Source organism: Gavialis gangeticus, unplaced genomic scaffold, assembly GCF_001723915.1.
Source record: "Gavialis gangeticus isolate Ggan-Ray unplaced genomic scaffold, GavGan_comp1, whole genome shotgun sequence".
Lineage (NCBI taxonomy): Eukaryota > Metazoa > Chordata > Crocodylia > Gavialidae > Gavialis > Gavialis gangeticus.
In genome coordinates, this window is record NW_017729031.1 from 102,475,245 (window position 1) to 102,490,621 (window position 15,377).

The following is a 15,377-nucleotide window of genomic DNA, read 5'->3' on the forward strand; positions in this document are numbered from 1 at the left end:
TGTGACTGTGGGACCCGGCACAGGCTGGACAAAGTCCCTCCATGGACCAGATCCGACCCCCAGGCTGTATTTTGCTCACCCCTGAGTTAGGGTCACAAGACAACAGGCCAAAGGGAGGGAACAGGTAAAAGGTAAAGAAACACCAACACTGTGGTAGTATACACTCAGCACCTTGATTTCCCCCCACACTTCCGGAGGTGTCCCTAAACAAGCCTTTAGTCCCTGGAGTGCTCAAAACAGCAGCCTGCAGCTGCCCCCAAGTCTGAGTCCAGCTCCTTCAGCCCACAGTCCTGGCTGGTCAAGCCAGTGAGCTCTCCAGCTCCACCACGCACTTCTCTTTGCACAGGGCTGGCTAGGCTCCACCTGCACACTGATCTCTCTTTCCCTTACTCCAGCTTCAGGCTTCCTCTTCCTTTTCCCCCAGCCCTCCAGCCCCTGGGGGCTTCTGGGAGTTGTGGTGCAAACTAACAGTCAGCACAGCTCCACAGATTGCCCCCTGGTTCCTCCTGCTGTTACACACGTTACATTCACATTACAAAATCATTGTTCCCACTCATTTCTATGAGATGTTAACTTTGAAGCCTGAAAGTGACTTCTTAAATGTCCTCATTGTTAACCAATTTATAACTGATTGTTTCAGTAAATGCATCCAGCTACACTGGGATTATGAATTAATTGAGGGACTGCAGGATTGGCAGTGGATAGTGGAATATGTCACAGGGTCTGAAGGTGCTGATGTTGTCTGCAGAGCATTATGTACTGTGCTTTAGCTTCAACTAAGACTGACTGTCCAGCCCCCAAACCTACCAGCAACCAAAGGCCTTCATTAGCATTTTGTCTATGACTTCCCTTCTTTACAAAGTTACAGCAGGAACCTCCTCATTAGTTCAAGGACAAGGGAGCTGATAGCCCTCTATCACATTATTTATATATTTCTGTTTCCTAGAGGCTTCCTCGATCTGGAGATAAATTGTATTGTTTCTCAAATGTTTACTAATGAGCTAATTATGCACACTTTTCAAGGCATTTACTAATTAGCCACCCATAATTGTTGCCTTGTCTGCTCTTTAACCTTTACTGATAGAAATATGGCTTCTTCCAATAGTGTGTTCTTGTGTGAAGAGCTATGGTCAAATGAGCTAGACAAAAAATTATAGCCACCAGCTGTGTTTTGGTTTGTGGGCACTCATACCCACATTGGACTGACTCTCTGGTGTGCTCTACTCTTTTGAGTGAGCAGGGCATGAAAGTCTGTGGGACTCAGACTGGAGAAATTTTTGTTTTGGTGCCCAGCTTACTAGAAATACTGACTGAGGCTCATGTAACAACAGGAGCTGGCAGATTAACTAGATGCTGGCTTGATGCACTTAACATATTCCTATGCCACACTGGATCATCCACAACCATATCAAAACACAATAACATGGCTGTGTTATTATTGGCATCTACTGTCTGAGGGGCTACTGTGAGAGGCAAGAGCCCCTGGTGTTGTGTTCCTGGCCACCAGTGATCTTCAGGGAGATGCTATCTATGTCTTTTCTATTTCACCCCTTCTGCCTGTGTTGACTGTGTAGACTGTAAGCTCTTTGGAACTGGGACTGCTGCCCACTATGTGTTTGTACTATGCTGTACAATGGGGCTCCAATCTCAGTTGAGCTTTCAAGGGGCTACTGCAAATCAAGTAATAACCAATGGCATGCAACCAACAATTTAACTGTTCATGCTACTAGCCTCCTTTGGGGGAACTGATCTATTTTCCAGGAGCCAGCGAGTGGGGCCTGTGCCAAGTCCTGTTGTTAAAACAAATTATTACACCTGCATAAAACAGGTTAAATGTTCGGCATGTCAGTTTTGTCCTCCTAGTATCAGGGCGATTCACGTGAATTTCCAAAAGCACTTTACACCATTCCCTTCTTTTAACATCTGCTTTCATTCAAGATGGGGCTGCAACTTGCATCCAAATGCTGGGAAAGACCAAAACCTGGTAATTCAGTGTCATCTTCTGTTTTAATTTCTTTCAGTCACGTATCTGAACGGTCATCTCTAGTAAGGATGAAACTCTAAATTTAGAGATTTTTGTCTTGCTTGGCATGACACCACCAGAGGGGGCTACAAGCTACTCTTGTGAAAGCCAATGCTATTCATTAAAACATCAGTCAGAGACAGCATGTCCGTTGAGTTACTCATCATTTGACCGCTTGTCATGTTCAGAAGACGACTATGGAAAAAACATGCTGGGCTGGCTTTTATATATATATATTTTCAAATAATGTCTTTCTGGTTAGGATGTTATGACTCAAGTGAAAGGTCTTTTGTTTGTAGCAAGAGCAAGACTGTTCTACTATGCTCTGGAGGCAGTCTGCTTCTACCTTGTTTATACAAAAAAGACTCTGCTTTTAAAGACAGCTCTGCCCAGTGTAATCATTCTCTTTGGCAGGGTTAGTTTAGTGGAGCAGTAGATGGTAGATTTCAGCAGCCAATCTCCAAAGGGAGCTTTAATGGCCCAAAGAGAGATCTAGCTGTGGGAGGGATGCATGAATGGAAAAGGTGGTTATAGAATGAAGTGATTCACGCAGTGCTGAGGTTTCTGAGTTGGATTTTCCAAGCAAACAGTGCAAACTGAATAGAGAAATGGCAGTTACGAAGGATTGGGCAAAATGGCTTCGTGAGTGCATGGAGTCATCATCTCTCACCTAGGAGAGATGGGTTCAAGTCTCCCCTGAGATCAAAAATAAAACTTGGCATGCACAGGGTTGCATGGCTTACGCAATGTAATGTGACAGAATGGAAACCTTTCACAAAAGCAGCAGGCTCACTTCAAACCACATGCCACTTCCCGGTTCAGATAGCAGATATCCAATCCCACTGCATGAGGCTCAAGAGCAGCGGTAGGACAATGGCAGCTGTGCTAGCAGTGCTGAAAGGAAGAAATGGTGAGCAGACGGGCTATTACAATTATTTCCGAATAGTTTGGCAGGTCTCTAATCAAAGCCTCTCTCTTCCCCTTTCCTCTTTTGCCCTGGCTATACTGCTGTGTCATTGCAGTCTGAAGGACGGCAGAAACAATGGCCTAGTTTCCAAGCTTCGTTTTAGACAGTGCCCTCCCTACAAGCATTAGGAACCTGGTGGTGACTAACACGCAAGAGGGGAAATAACAGAAGACCAATTTTCTTTGTTTTGAAGTGCTTTCCAAAGTAAGATGCTTCTGTGGAGCACAGATGAAGCTGAGAGAAAGATCTTCCAGGGCTTCGATTACATAAAATTATTTCTTTCATGATGGGGGAAAACAGCCAGAGTTACTTCCTAATGTAGCTGGACACAGCCAAAAACACAAAAAACCCAGATGTTCCTCTAAAAAATAAAAATTAGGTAAAATTGCAAACAATAATCATAATGAAGAGAACTAAGAGAGTGACTTCCATCCAGAATCTCAGAACATATGCTGACTACTGCACTCTCCTGCAAATTAACAGCATTGTTGTCCATTCACTAAAATCAGTGTCCCATTCTGATGCTCATTCAGTGGTGCCCCTCTGGTAAGAAGGAACAGCTATTCAGACCCATACTAGGCAGCTTTCCCCCACGAAGAGAAATCTATGGATACAGTCCAAATATAACTTGCATTATTTACACACACACACACACGCGCACACACACACGCACGCACGCATACGCACATGCACAGACTCAGAACAGAGACACGGGCAATCTCCTCTTTCATGAATCTTAGTCCAATACTTATGTTGGGTTCCAAAAGAGTAACACTGCCTCAAGAATTGACCCTAATCAGACACCACAGCAGAAAACACACTCTCCTGCTGTTCACACAGCTTGTAGCCTGAGTCCTATATAACTAAAAACAACCAAAAAACGTATTTCTACTAAGACTAAAAGCTTGCTCATACTCTAAGAAAAAGAACTTGGAAAACCATAAGTAATATAATTCCCTGTCAGAAAAACAGTCTTATCCCCATTTCATAGATACGAAGAGAGACAGAGACATATGGTAAAAATTTCAGTATAGATCTGGTCAGATTTAAGTCTTCAGCACTTGCAGCTGGAACCAGATGTCCAACACCAGCGCTGCACATATGTAGAAGCTAAACAAAGTGAGGTTTTGCAAGTGCCCAGCACCTAGCATTTCTTCCACACCTTCCAAAGTTCACTGTTTCATAACCATTGAGTTCTTTTAAAAATCTGAGGACGTTTGTGGGTACTGAGTTGTTTTGCAAAATTACCCCCTGACTTATCTAAGGTCCCAGAGTAAAACACTGTAGGAGTTAGGACTGCCATGCCATAGCCATGGTATCATACTCCCCTGCACAGACACTGAAAATATGGAATGGGGCACAGAACTCTGAAGTTTTTAGTATCATGTATTTCATTTGGGATGACTGTATTAGCCATAAGTGATCATACAGATGAATCTAAAGAAGAGCTATCCAACATCATAGAAGCACCTTCCTGCTGGCATCCATCTTTCCTCTACTTTCTCTGTACTTATATGTAGGTCTGACTCTGCAAGATGCTGAACTCCTTCAACACTCATTGAATTCAGGGAACTTAGTACGTAACTGGATCAGGCTCTATGGGCATGTCTAAATGAGACATGTTAATGCACATTAGCCTAAGTTAATATGCATTATGAATGTGCATCAAAACATGTGCACCCTTAATGTGCATTAACTTAGGCTAATCACATCTATATTTGATTTGATTTGATTGTTGGAGGGTACGTGCAAATGCAGGTATCAGATTTAGGCATGATTAGTTAATGCGCATTAACACACATGTAGACACAACCTGGCACTAAATTTAGTGCCAGGTATGCCCTGCTTCTAGGGAGCCAGCCTGAACCCAGCCCAAGGGAACATCAAGGGGTTGGGGTGCTAGGCACCTGGCCTCAGGACCAATGTTCCCTCTAAGGAGCAGCTGTCCATGAGCGCGCCACCTCAGTCCGGCGTGGGACGTTTACCAAGGGTGCTGAAGGCTGGAAGCCGAGGCCAGGGGCTGGAGGCTAGGACCAGAGGCCAGGGGCTGGAGCCACTGGCTAAAGGCTGGGGCCGGGGGCCAGGGGCCAAAGCCGGCGGCCAGTGGCTGGAGGCTGGGGCTGGGGGCCAGGACCACGGGCCAGGGGCTGAAGCCGGGGGCCAGGGGCCAGGAGCCAGAGGCCAGGGGCTGGAGCTAGCAGTGCTGGCTAGAGCTAGCACTGTGCTAGCAGTGCTGAAAGGAAGAAATGGTAAGCAGACGGGGTATTACAATTATTTCCGAATAGTTTAGCAAGTCTCTAATCAGAGCCCCTCTCTTCCCCTTTCCTCTTTTGTCCTGGCTATACTGCCTGGGTCCCGGGGCTGGAGCCAGGGTCCAGGGGCTGGAGCTGGAGCCTGGCGCAGGCTCCCCAGCTCTGGGGAAGTGCTCCGCGCCCCCCACATCAGGGCCAGGGAGTGGAACACTTCCCCAGAGCCAGCAGGGGGTGGGTGTTATGAGGATAATAAAGTTTTTTTGTTTCACCCATGTGTGTCATTAGAATGGTGCTGGGGGTGGGCAGGGGCTGTATGGGCAGCGGGGTAGGTGGCCTAGAGCAGGAAGTGCAGGAGGAGGGGGTTGGGCATGGCCACCCTTAGGCAGTGCCCTGGGCCCCACTGATGGGTGTGCAGCTGTCCTGGGGCTTGGGCAGGAGGTCCTGCTGGGGCCAGTAGCTTAATGTGCGTTAAATTTAGTTGCACTTAAATGCACGTGTAAGTGAGCCCTATATGTATACAATGGGACAGATTCTCAACTGGGGTGAATTAGCACAATGTTAATATAACTATGTCAGTTTGCACCATTTAAGTATCTGGCTCTATAATTTTAACCTTCAGTAAATTCCTCAAATACATCAATCATTTGTCACAGTGAATGCGATCTCTAGTTGTGCCAGAAGGCCCTGTCCTGTAGTCCTTTAACAGATGGCCCCCTCCCCATCCTCTTTTACAACAGTAGAAATACAGCCTGTCATAACCTCAGGATCAGGCCCATTCTAGGAGTTTAAGCTTTTCCACATTTCAGGCATCTCTATAGCAAGCCACTGACTCCTGCTGATACACAGTTTTAAGTCCACATAGACTGTATGATTACTTCAGCCTTTAATGGTGCCCTCTGAGGCTGTTAATTATTCTTTACTACCTGCTAATTGTTTTTCCTGGACATCTAGCCTCCCAATCTCTCCTTCAAAATCACATTTTGCCAAGAGCAGTAGAACCAACATTTTGGTACAGGGAACAAAACAAACCATTTCTATGTGCCAAGAATTGCTACAAATTTGCAGCCTGAGGTTGGGATTCACACACAACTTTTCCATTGGCCATATGTACTCAGTAGGACTGTGCGAAATTTCACCATCCGTTTTGTTTTAACACTGTTTCAACTCATTTCGAGGTCGAAACAGCAAAATCAAAATGAAACAAAGGGATTTGAAACAGCCTCGAAACAAAATGAGGCTAGTCAAAACCTTTCGAAAGTCAAAATGTTTCAACCACAGTGCCGGGAATGGAAAGCCAGCCCAGCTGGGCTGACTTCCCAGCCCCGGCCAATCTAGCAAAACATTGAAACAGAGTCAAAATAGCCTCACTGTTTCGATGAAGCAAAACAGAACAGCCATTTCAAATCAAAATGAAATTCAATACAAAATGCTGTTCCGTTGAAACCTCAAAACTCAAGGCAAAATGGAACGGTGCTATCTCACACAGCCCTAGTACTCAGTTATGTGCTATAAAAAACAATGTGGCTAAGTACAGACAGTCAAAAAGCCTGAGGCTGAATCAATTCAATCTTCACAGGTTTACTGTAAGCTGCATAGATTGAACTGCTAAACAGACATTCACTTTTGATTCTGGAAATGCAGCCACATGACTGCAGAAACCCAGACCAGAAGGCTGGAGGGTGCTAGAGCACACCTCCCTGCTCGGCCAGAGCAGACAGCTTGGGCCAAAGCTAGCCTGCCCACCCTGTGGGGAAGGGGGTGCAAATCAATCTGGGATGCTCACAAGAGTTAACTTGAATCTGGAGGGGATCTGGGGCAGAAGTTCAGTAAACCAATTTAATCATACCAGTTATGTATGATACTACATCTATCCAGGTTTATCTTAAATCAGTTTCAGCCATTTTGAAAGCAGTTTATACGCACTGAACTTCTGTTGTGTTATAGATTTGAACTGTTTCCAATCAGTTATACCAATCTGCGTGTCATTTTTGTCCCTGGCCTGTGTGTTCTTAACTTGGTTGGCTAATTTGGGTTAAAACAGCAGTGAAGACAAAGGCAATTTATGTTTAACTTTGGCTAGCAAAGCTTGATTTCAATTCCAGGTTGCCTGATAGGCCAGAAATCAACCTCCAAACCCAAGCTGAAACCTGAACTGCTTTGCCTTCAGTGCTACTTCAAGTTAAATTAGCCAACCATATTTGAGGAATACACTTGTGTGTGTAAAGTTGGACCACAGACTGCTCTAGGCAAGCAGACATTGCTTGCTTTGAAAAACAGTGACATAAGGAGGTCCTAGAGACTGGAACCATCCCATGGTATCACACTGCAGGGAACACCACATCTCCACATTAATGGATTAAGGACAGAAGAGAAGGAGGAACAGACCAAAGAAAAAGAGGAAGGCTCTTACTTGCAGTCATGTTTTTCAATTTCAAAGTGAGGGTTGAAGTTGAGGATAATCTTCTGGTTCGATTCTGGGGCATAAATGACCCACTCACAGTTCTGGTGGGAAGGGTAATCTTGTGGGTATCCAGGTGAGGTGATGTAGCCAGCATCTTTGGAATTCAAACGACCCCCACACGATTGAACTATAAAAAAAAACAAGAGAACAAGTGGCTAAAATTGGTTATGAACATCATATGCCTTATAGCTGACTCCTCTATGTCTTCCCCAGTGGTTTTCTGATAAAGAATATTTTACAGGCCTTTTACAGCAGAGCAGTCCTGTACAAAGCTAATCTCTGGACATTTCCCGTAAAGGCGATTATTATATACAGGACCCTCAACACACATACCACATTATACCATAATGCCATAAGAAACCATAAGTGCTCTTGCCAACACATTACAGAAGTATGAAAAAGAGGCACGGGGATATCAGATCATACGGAGCTGCCTTTAATGCCTCCTTCCTACAGGCTCCTTCACATACTGTTCTGCAGCACTCATACATAGATACATCGAGGGCACCCCCAGGTACTACTGGATTAAAATTCACAATATTCCTGTAGAATATTGAAAATTCATCATCCAAATTTGACAGGTAAAAAAACTGAGGCACAGAAGGGTTAAGCAACTTGCCTAAACCCAGACAGGAAGTCTGTGGCAGAGCTGGGAACAGATCCCAGATCTCCTGACGCGCCATCCCGTGCTTAAACCACAAGACAGTCCTGCATCTCTGTCTGCCAACCCTCTTCCCAATACCTCCCTTCTGAGTTTTGTCTCTCTCTCCTCCTGGAGTGCTTCAAGCCAACTGAGCTGTTGGAATTACAGGCTCCAATAATCAACAATGGTGGTTTTGTGGTGCTGGGCCACAAATGGCCTGGTAACAATTACATGCTAAGCAGAAGAAGCACTTTCAGTCTTGGGGTATAACCGGCCCTGGAGGGTGATTTCATTTTCAAAAAAACATTTAATCTCATGAATGCTGCAGATCTGATTTATTATTTCATGACTCGCTGGAAGGAAAGTCTGAATCAGTGTCCATTGATAACATATGAAGAACCTCAACAAAGTCCCTCTCTCTGATAGATATCCACATACTACATTTCTGGATTTACTCACCCTGCACCCCTACGAAATGGCCCCAACTGCCACCAATAGGTACTACAGTTACCTCTAGCTGATGACTGTGTGCCATAGCAGTGAAATAGTGCCACTGAACTAATGAAGTCAAGCAGCTATGCAAAATTGTGATGGTTCACCAAATGTGAGCACTATTAATATATTTAAGAGGTAAGTGCTGGGCTGCTGCTCTTTGGTAACCTGATCCTTGGTTTAGAGATAGGCTTTCTTGTCTTGTAGGCTAGACTAGGAGCAGGAGAAAATAAAGTCGCCACATTAAAAACAGAAGTACCTGGACACGGTGGAGCTATAAATGACTATAAACAGCCTGGTCCAAGAAAGTGCTGAACACCTTCCATTGCTACTGAAGCCATATTCAAGAAATTTACAACACAGCACTGACAACGCAAGATGTTTGTCAGCAAAAGATGAAATTCCTTAGGGCCAGAAACACTTTGTCTTGGGAAGATTTTAATTTAAGAGCTACAGTGCACCAGGAGGAAAGCAGGAAAGAGCAGGACAAAGGGGAATAAAAGAAATGCCTCTGAGATTTTGCTCCTCTAGCCCTGTCATGCTTCAATATATCACCATCTGCATGAAACAGCGTGGTCTTGTGAATTATATATTACTGCTCAGCAGCTACCCAACAAGACACTATCTTCTTTGCTACAGGTGCAGTTCAGCCATCCCCCATCCAGAGCACGTTATTGTCTCCACCTTCTCTATCTTACATGGGCTTGTCAAGAGTTCAGATGGGGGAGAAAAAAGAGAGGGCAGGTATGCTACTCAACGTTGATTCAACCACCCAGGGTTTCTGTAGTGTTGCTTCCCTTACTTCTGACTCAGATGTGCTAATCTGTGTTAGATCACAAAACAGACCCAGTCCTCCTCCTCCTTCTCTTCTAATAGGGATGCACAATCTTGTACTTACTGACAAAGCACAGGGGGGAGCCTGATCTCTAGCACAGATGAACAATTATAGTGTTCTTTACACAAAGGCAGAGATAACAGAGATAATTAGTCCATCACAAATGAACCCGCTTCTGAAAGTTACCCCTTTCTCTTTCTTCAGGAAACCAAATTACTTTTCTCTGGGTGCTCTTCAGACATTACATACCACAAGATGTACAGTACAACTCAGCCCCCGCACAGGTTTGCCAACACTGTGTTTAGCCTGTGTGACTGAAAATGCAGGTTTATCGCTTGAAAAGCTTTTAAGGCCAACATCCTCATAGGCCTATCTCTGCTGAGATCATTGGAACTATTCTGCCTTGCCCCACCTGAAGATCTGGCCTTAAAGAACATGGATCACCAGCTGTCCCACATGCTGTCACAGCCTTACATTCAACTTGCCCAGTTCCTGTGTTTCTGAGAATTGTAAAGCTGGACTCCTTATCTGGGATGATTTTGAAAAACTTCTGTGACCCATGTGCTACCTCCTGCCCTGCAAGCTCCCTGCAAAAAGAAAAAGCATGTGCCACACACGTTCACTGCAGGGAACAATAGCGACAGGAAGCCTCCTCACAGGAGGTGAGTTCGGGCTGCTCCACAAGAGAGTAATTACTTCCTCTGCAACACAGAACTATTTTTGTCTCTTCCTAATTTTTCTTGTTCAAAACCTCATTCCTTCTTAAAAATAACTTTCTCCTCATGTCTCCGATGAGAGCTCTGTGACTTTCCCTTTTTCTAAAAAAAAACCCCTCCGTAATAACAATAATCCTAAAGAAATCATGACAAAAACATTTAAGAGCTGAGAACGCATAAAAACATCTGGTCTTGTTCCATGGGGAGTGCTTGCTCAACACACAAACATTTACAAACACACATTCTTGCACAAATCTATTTTCCCCTCTTTCCAAAGCACATGAACTCACACGTGTCTATGTGGATTTCAGACAGGAGGGGGAGAAAGAGAGGGAGGGAAGGAGACATACACGTGCAAGAGAGATTTCATGTACTTGTTGACATCGTCATACAAATAGATATGTAATTCACACTTCACTCATGTACACACTTTCACACCCTCTCATAAAAAGTTCACACATCATTTGCACACGTGTACTCCTGAAACAAAGATAAATATTCAAGCTGCAGACTATTTTTCTTGGAAAGGGTGAAGTCTTGAAGCAATGAAAATGCAGTCAATCCTTCCACACCTCATCATCCTCTATCTCCTGCTCTCCAGATTTTTCACATACACTTACCCACTCAACTGATACCAGCTTCACCAACCAAGTCCCATAGGACCCTAGAATCCTTACTTGTATTGCATACTATGACTACTCCGTTGTATATTGATGTCAATTTATTGTGAAGTCAATAAAAGTATCAGAATCTGGCCCATCTTTGTATTTTCTTGTTAAATGAACCCAGGTGCAGAAATCTAGTGCCACACAAATTTCAAGTTTACACTTGCACATTCATGCAAACCAACTGTAGGATAGACAATGTAGGCATGATCACAGGCCTGATTCTAATCTCAATTTAAGAGACAAAATGCAATGGCTGTTCGGAATAAATAAACAGATGGTGGTTCCACTGCATTTCTCAGCCTCATGCATACTATGTGGATAAAATCTCACTGTACCTCTGTAACAAAGTGTCAGGATAACTCACCCCCTTGCACTTGCAGGGCCAGATTCTGTCCCAGCATTCATCCCTTCATTGCCAAATAAACAAGGTTGCACAAGAATATAGTTTGTGGCAGCATCTTGTCCATACTCAGCATTTAGATGCTGTGGTGGCCACTACTGTATAATAAGTAAATGGGGACTACACTAAAGTGGTGGAATGACACTAATTCTGAATGTCTCTTTTGTGGCACTGTATTGGTGCCAGTTCATTTTCTAATGCCTAGATGTATATGCCACAAAAAAATCCACTGTCAGAACCAGCACTCCTTGCTGACTACAATATGATTTGCCTCAGTAGAGATGCCATTGAGTTGAAACGCTGAATTTCTTTGAAAGCCAAGGCATGGTTTACACACAGTTGCAACAGTTGAAACAGCAGTATATTTTCAAAACAATTTAGTTAAATTTGCACAAAAGGCTGTGTGGATGCTCATATTTCTGTCTAAGCCAGACTTGTTTCCATTTAGTTTAACTCAATTAGAAGCAGGCTTATATTCAACAAAATAGGGCACTTTTGGCATGAATAACAGAGTCCACTCAAACTGGTTTAACTAAATTGTGGCCAATTTGTGCATGGACAGGGGATAAGGCACCCATTCAGCCCTGGAGTTTATCAGGAGTGCAGTACATGGGTTGGGTAGCATAACGGAAGCAAGCCAAGCCATGTGTTGGAAGTTATATGCATTCAGTTTTTAATGCATTCTGGCAGGTTATGTCAGCCCTAAATACACTTAATAAAATGAAAATGAAATTTCAAAATATTAGCCAGGTCTGTCAGGTGCACAATACTTTCCACTGCTTTACACATCAAATGCGGGACTTGGAAACAGAGCTCCTGATGGAACACACCTGTTCTGGAACCGGAGGTCCTGGGTACTGCCAGGTGGAGGGGAGCTGGATGGACCACACCTATTCTGCTGGGTCACCAGGAAGCCTTATTCTTTTCCTCTCCTGAAAGTCCTTGTACAGCAGGCATGCTCCACTGCAATGAGCAGGAGGTGCTGGGAGTGCCTGTTCTCTTGTACATCATTCTCTTCCAGAGTTGCAGGAAAGTGAGGTCATTCCAGCCTTACCTCACACTGTTTCCCCCTCCACACTGTGAACCCCTGGAAAGGAAGTTACAGCAGAGACCAACAGGAAGTCCTTAAAGTACAGGTCCCTGAGGTGTTCTGCCAGGGCAAGGTTGGGAAAGCAAGGTCAGAGTCACAGTCTGAAGGTAAGCACTGCACAGAAAGCTTCAGCCTGCTGAAAGTGTCCCTAGGACTGCAGGATTTTCCTGCAGGCCTGCGAATTATGAGCTGATACTTCCTTTTGCCCAGCATATACATGTGCACACAACTGCCACTGGAATATTACAGAAGTGAACCACAAGGGATGGTCTGGCCCAGGGAACTTCCTCTTTTTCCTGCTATGGGGATAAGGCTCCTGATGTCTTGAATGCTGTGAAATCATGAGGGTGGTAGACAAAGAGAACATTCTCTCACTCCAATTTTCTGCCAATTAAATCCCCACCAGATTTTTGCTTGTATCAAAAGAGAAGGGCTGAGGGTATCTTCTAATCTTAGGTGCAAAAAAGACAAAGACCAACTCAGACATTAACTTAAAAATTATCATTGTTGAAGAGGCACATTTCACAACAATATCCTCCCTACCCCACCAGCTTGGTGGCTTCTGATAAGAAATAGTCAATAATCTTAGGTCACCTTGGTTTGTTGCATTCTCATGCAAAATACGCATGAGACAGGAGAACCCACTACTTTCATCCTCCTCCAAGAAAGGAGACAGGTAAAAGCACCAGTCACTTCCTGACATCAGCAGGAGTTTTGCCTGCCTGAAAAGCCCAAGAGCAGCCTGGGTAATTTTCTCTGGAAAGTCATGGCCAGGACTTTGGAACAACTGACAAAGCAACTACCACCAGAAAATCCTGGGCCAGCTTTTGCATTGCGCCAAGAGCCGGGTGAACATAAGCCAAGCAGACACAGATGTGATCAGTGAAGTTTATGTACCTTCCTACCGACTCCCAATGCTTTGATGTAAGGAGCTCCCTGCTACTAGCAAGGGACAGAGAGGCCTAAAGCATCCTCTTGCTGCTGTTTTTTGGGAAAGGTTATGTCAGAGTCTTAGGAGTGGGACAGGCAAAGCTCTTTGCAGCCAAATCGGGAGCATCTGTGAAACATCAGGGCCTCCCCAAGCATGGAGCTGCCTGCCTCTAACAAAGCATGCATGTCATTCAGCCAAGGAAAACAAATGAGCTTTATCTGGGTCAGGAGTATCACTCAAGTGCTTCTGAGGTTAGAAAGAAATGAGACCAAAGAGCCAATGTTCCCTGAAATCAGAAAACAGGAGAGAAGATGGGAAATGTGAGTGGCAAGATCTGTAGCAAAAAGCAAGGAAGGAAAGATGAGAAGATGTGTTTTTTGTTGGCCATTGAGGCTCCATTCCCTCAAGCCAAATTATTTCCTTTTTTAAATACAATGCCCACTTCAGCCTGCTCTTTCCTCCATGGCAGGCTAAGATCTATGCTCCTTCAAATTCAGCACAAAGAGAGCATTCCCTAATTGCACCTTTCTATCCCAGTACATGTCCATCTGCCACTCAGCAAAGACCAGATTTGACCAACAGCAGAGTGAGTCTTGAGATTGAAGTCAATGAGACATGAGAATGCTCAGCACCCCCTCTCCGCATTATGATCATAAGTCCATGATTAAATCTTAAGCCCCAATTCAGCAAGATATCCCTGTTCAGAAAAGCACTTAAGGGCCTGCTTAAGTCCCATTGGAGTCTAATGATTTAAGCATTTGCTTAAAGTTACATGTGCTCTGCTGAATTGGGAGCTAGATGAAAAAAAAACTGTCCTGGTGGATGGATTATTATTAATATTCATCCTACACTGTGCACTGTGCTTTAGAACTCTTCATGTAGTTTTTTATGGGGTCACTCATCACAGTGCTCTCTGAACAACTTAGAACTGGTAAAACATACTAAGCTAAAAACCAGAAGACAACATCCCCAACACAGAAAGCTTCTAGTCTAGTAAGCCAAAGAAGGATCAAACATCAACTAATTTGAAATTTCTACTTTAAACATCATCCCTTAGTTATTTTTTTCAAGGAAAGCTATCCAGAACAGAGGAAGTTACAAAGTTAAATATATCAGCCTCAGTAAGGGAGCTCATATTAACAGTGGTATCACACTAGCTTGATTTGTGTTGTGGGATAAAGTTTCAAAGGCTTCCTAAACAAATTAACAGATAAACACACACAAACAAGATGTTGCACTTAGAGTCATGGGGCACTTTTCCTAAGAGAAAGGGAGTATGCACACACACAAATATTTGAAGATTTTATAAAATGGGAAAGACCCCCAGGCCCTATGCCACCTCATGCAAGTCCTTCCAAACTGCGCTCAGACTTTAACTACATCTCATGCTAGAACCACAGCTAAGCTGATTTTTTTTAACTAGGATTTTGTTTTATTCAAAGTGACTCCAGCCTGTCACGAGACAGCCTCATAAAAACCTTGTCTGGGCTTAAGCAAAAAAGAAAGGAGCCAATCCATCAGTTTAGGAATGCAGTCGTTTGACCACTTCCTAAGGCAAATGGGAAGGGATGCAATATATTCACTTTATAGTGCTGGACAGCAGTGAACAATGAACTCCTGAAAGATCAGCAAATGGAACTTTTTGCAGTCAGCTTTTGCAAAAAATAAATCACGTTTGAAGAACTTTTTTTTGGAAAAGAGAGAACCTGGGAGACCTCCAATACCTGCTCCTTCTTTGCTACATTAATCCATAAAATGGAAATCTGAAATAGACTATTAGAATCTCATCTCTGAAAACAACAGGGCCAAATCTTCATGTGGTGTAAAATCAGCACAACTACTTTGAAGTCAGTGGAGCTAAACCAGCTAACGTTCTGGCCCATTGACTTCAGTGGAGCT

The 15,377-nt window shown here is 44.0% G+C and overlaps 1 protein-coding gene across 1 annotated transcript in view; it reads right to left on the reverse strand.

Moving 5' to 3' along the window:
* NRP2 (neuropilin 2) overlaps positions 1-8,386 on the reverse strand; it is a 135,722-nt gene extending 127,336 nt beyond the window's left edge. The window contains exons 1-2 of the mRNA XM_019522907.1: positions 8,174-8,386; positions 7,653-7,858 (exon numbers count right to left, since the gene is read on the reverse strand). Coding sequence (XP_019378452.1) covers positions 7,653-7,858; positions 8,174-8,386 — 419 coding nt within the window. The remainder of the gene's footprint in view (positions 1-7,652; positions 7,859-8,173) is intronic.
* Between the last annotated feature and the right edge of the window lie 6,991 nt (positions 8,387-15,377).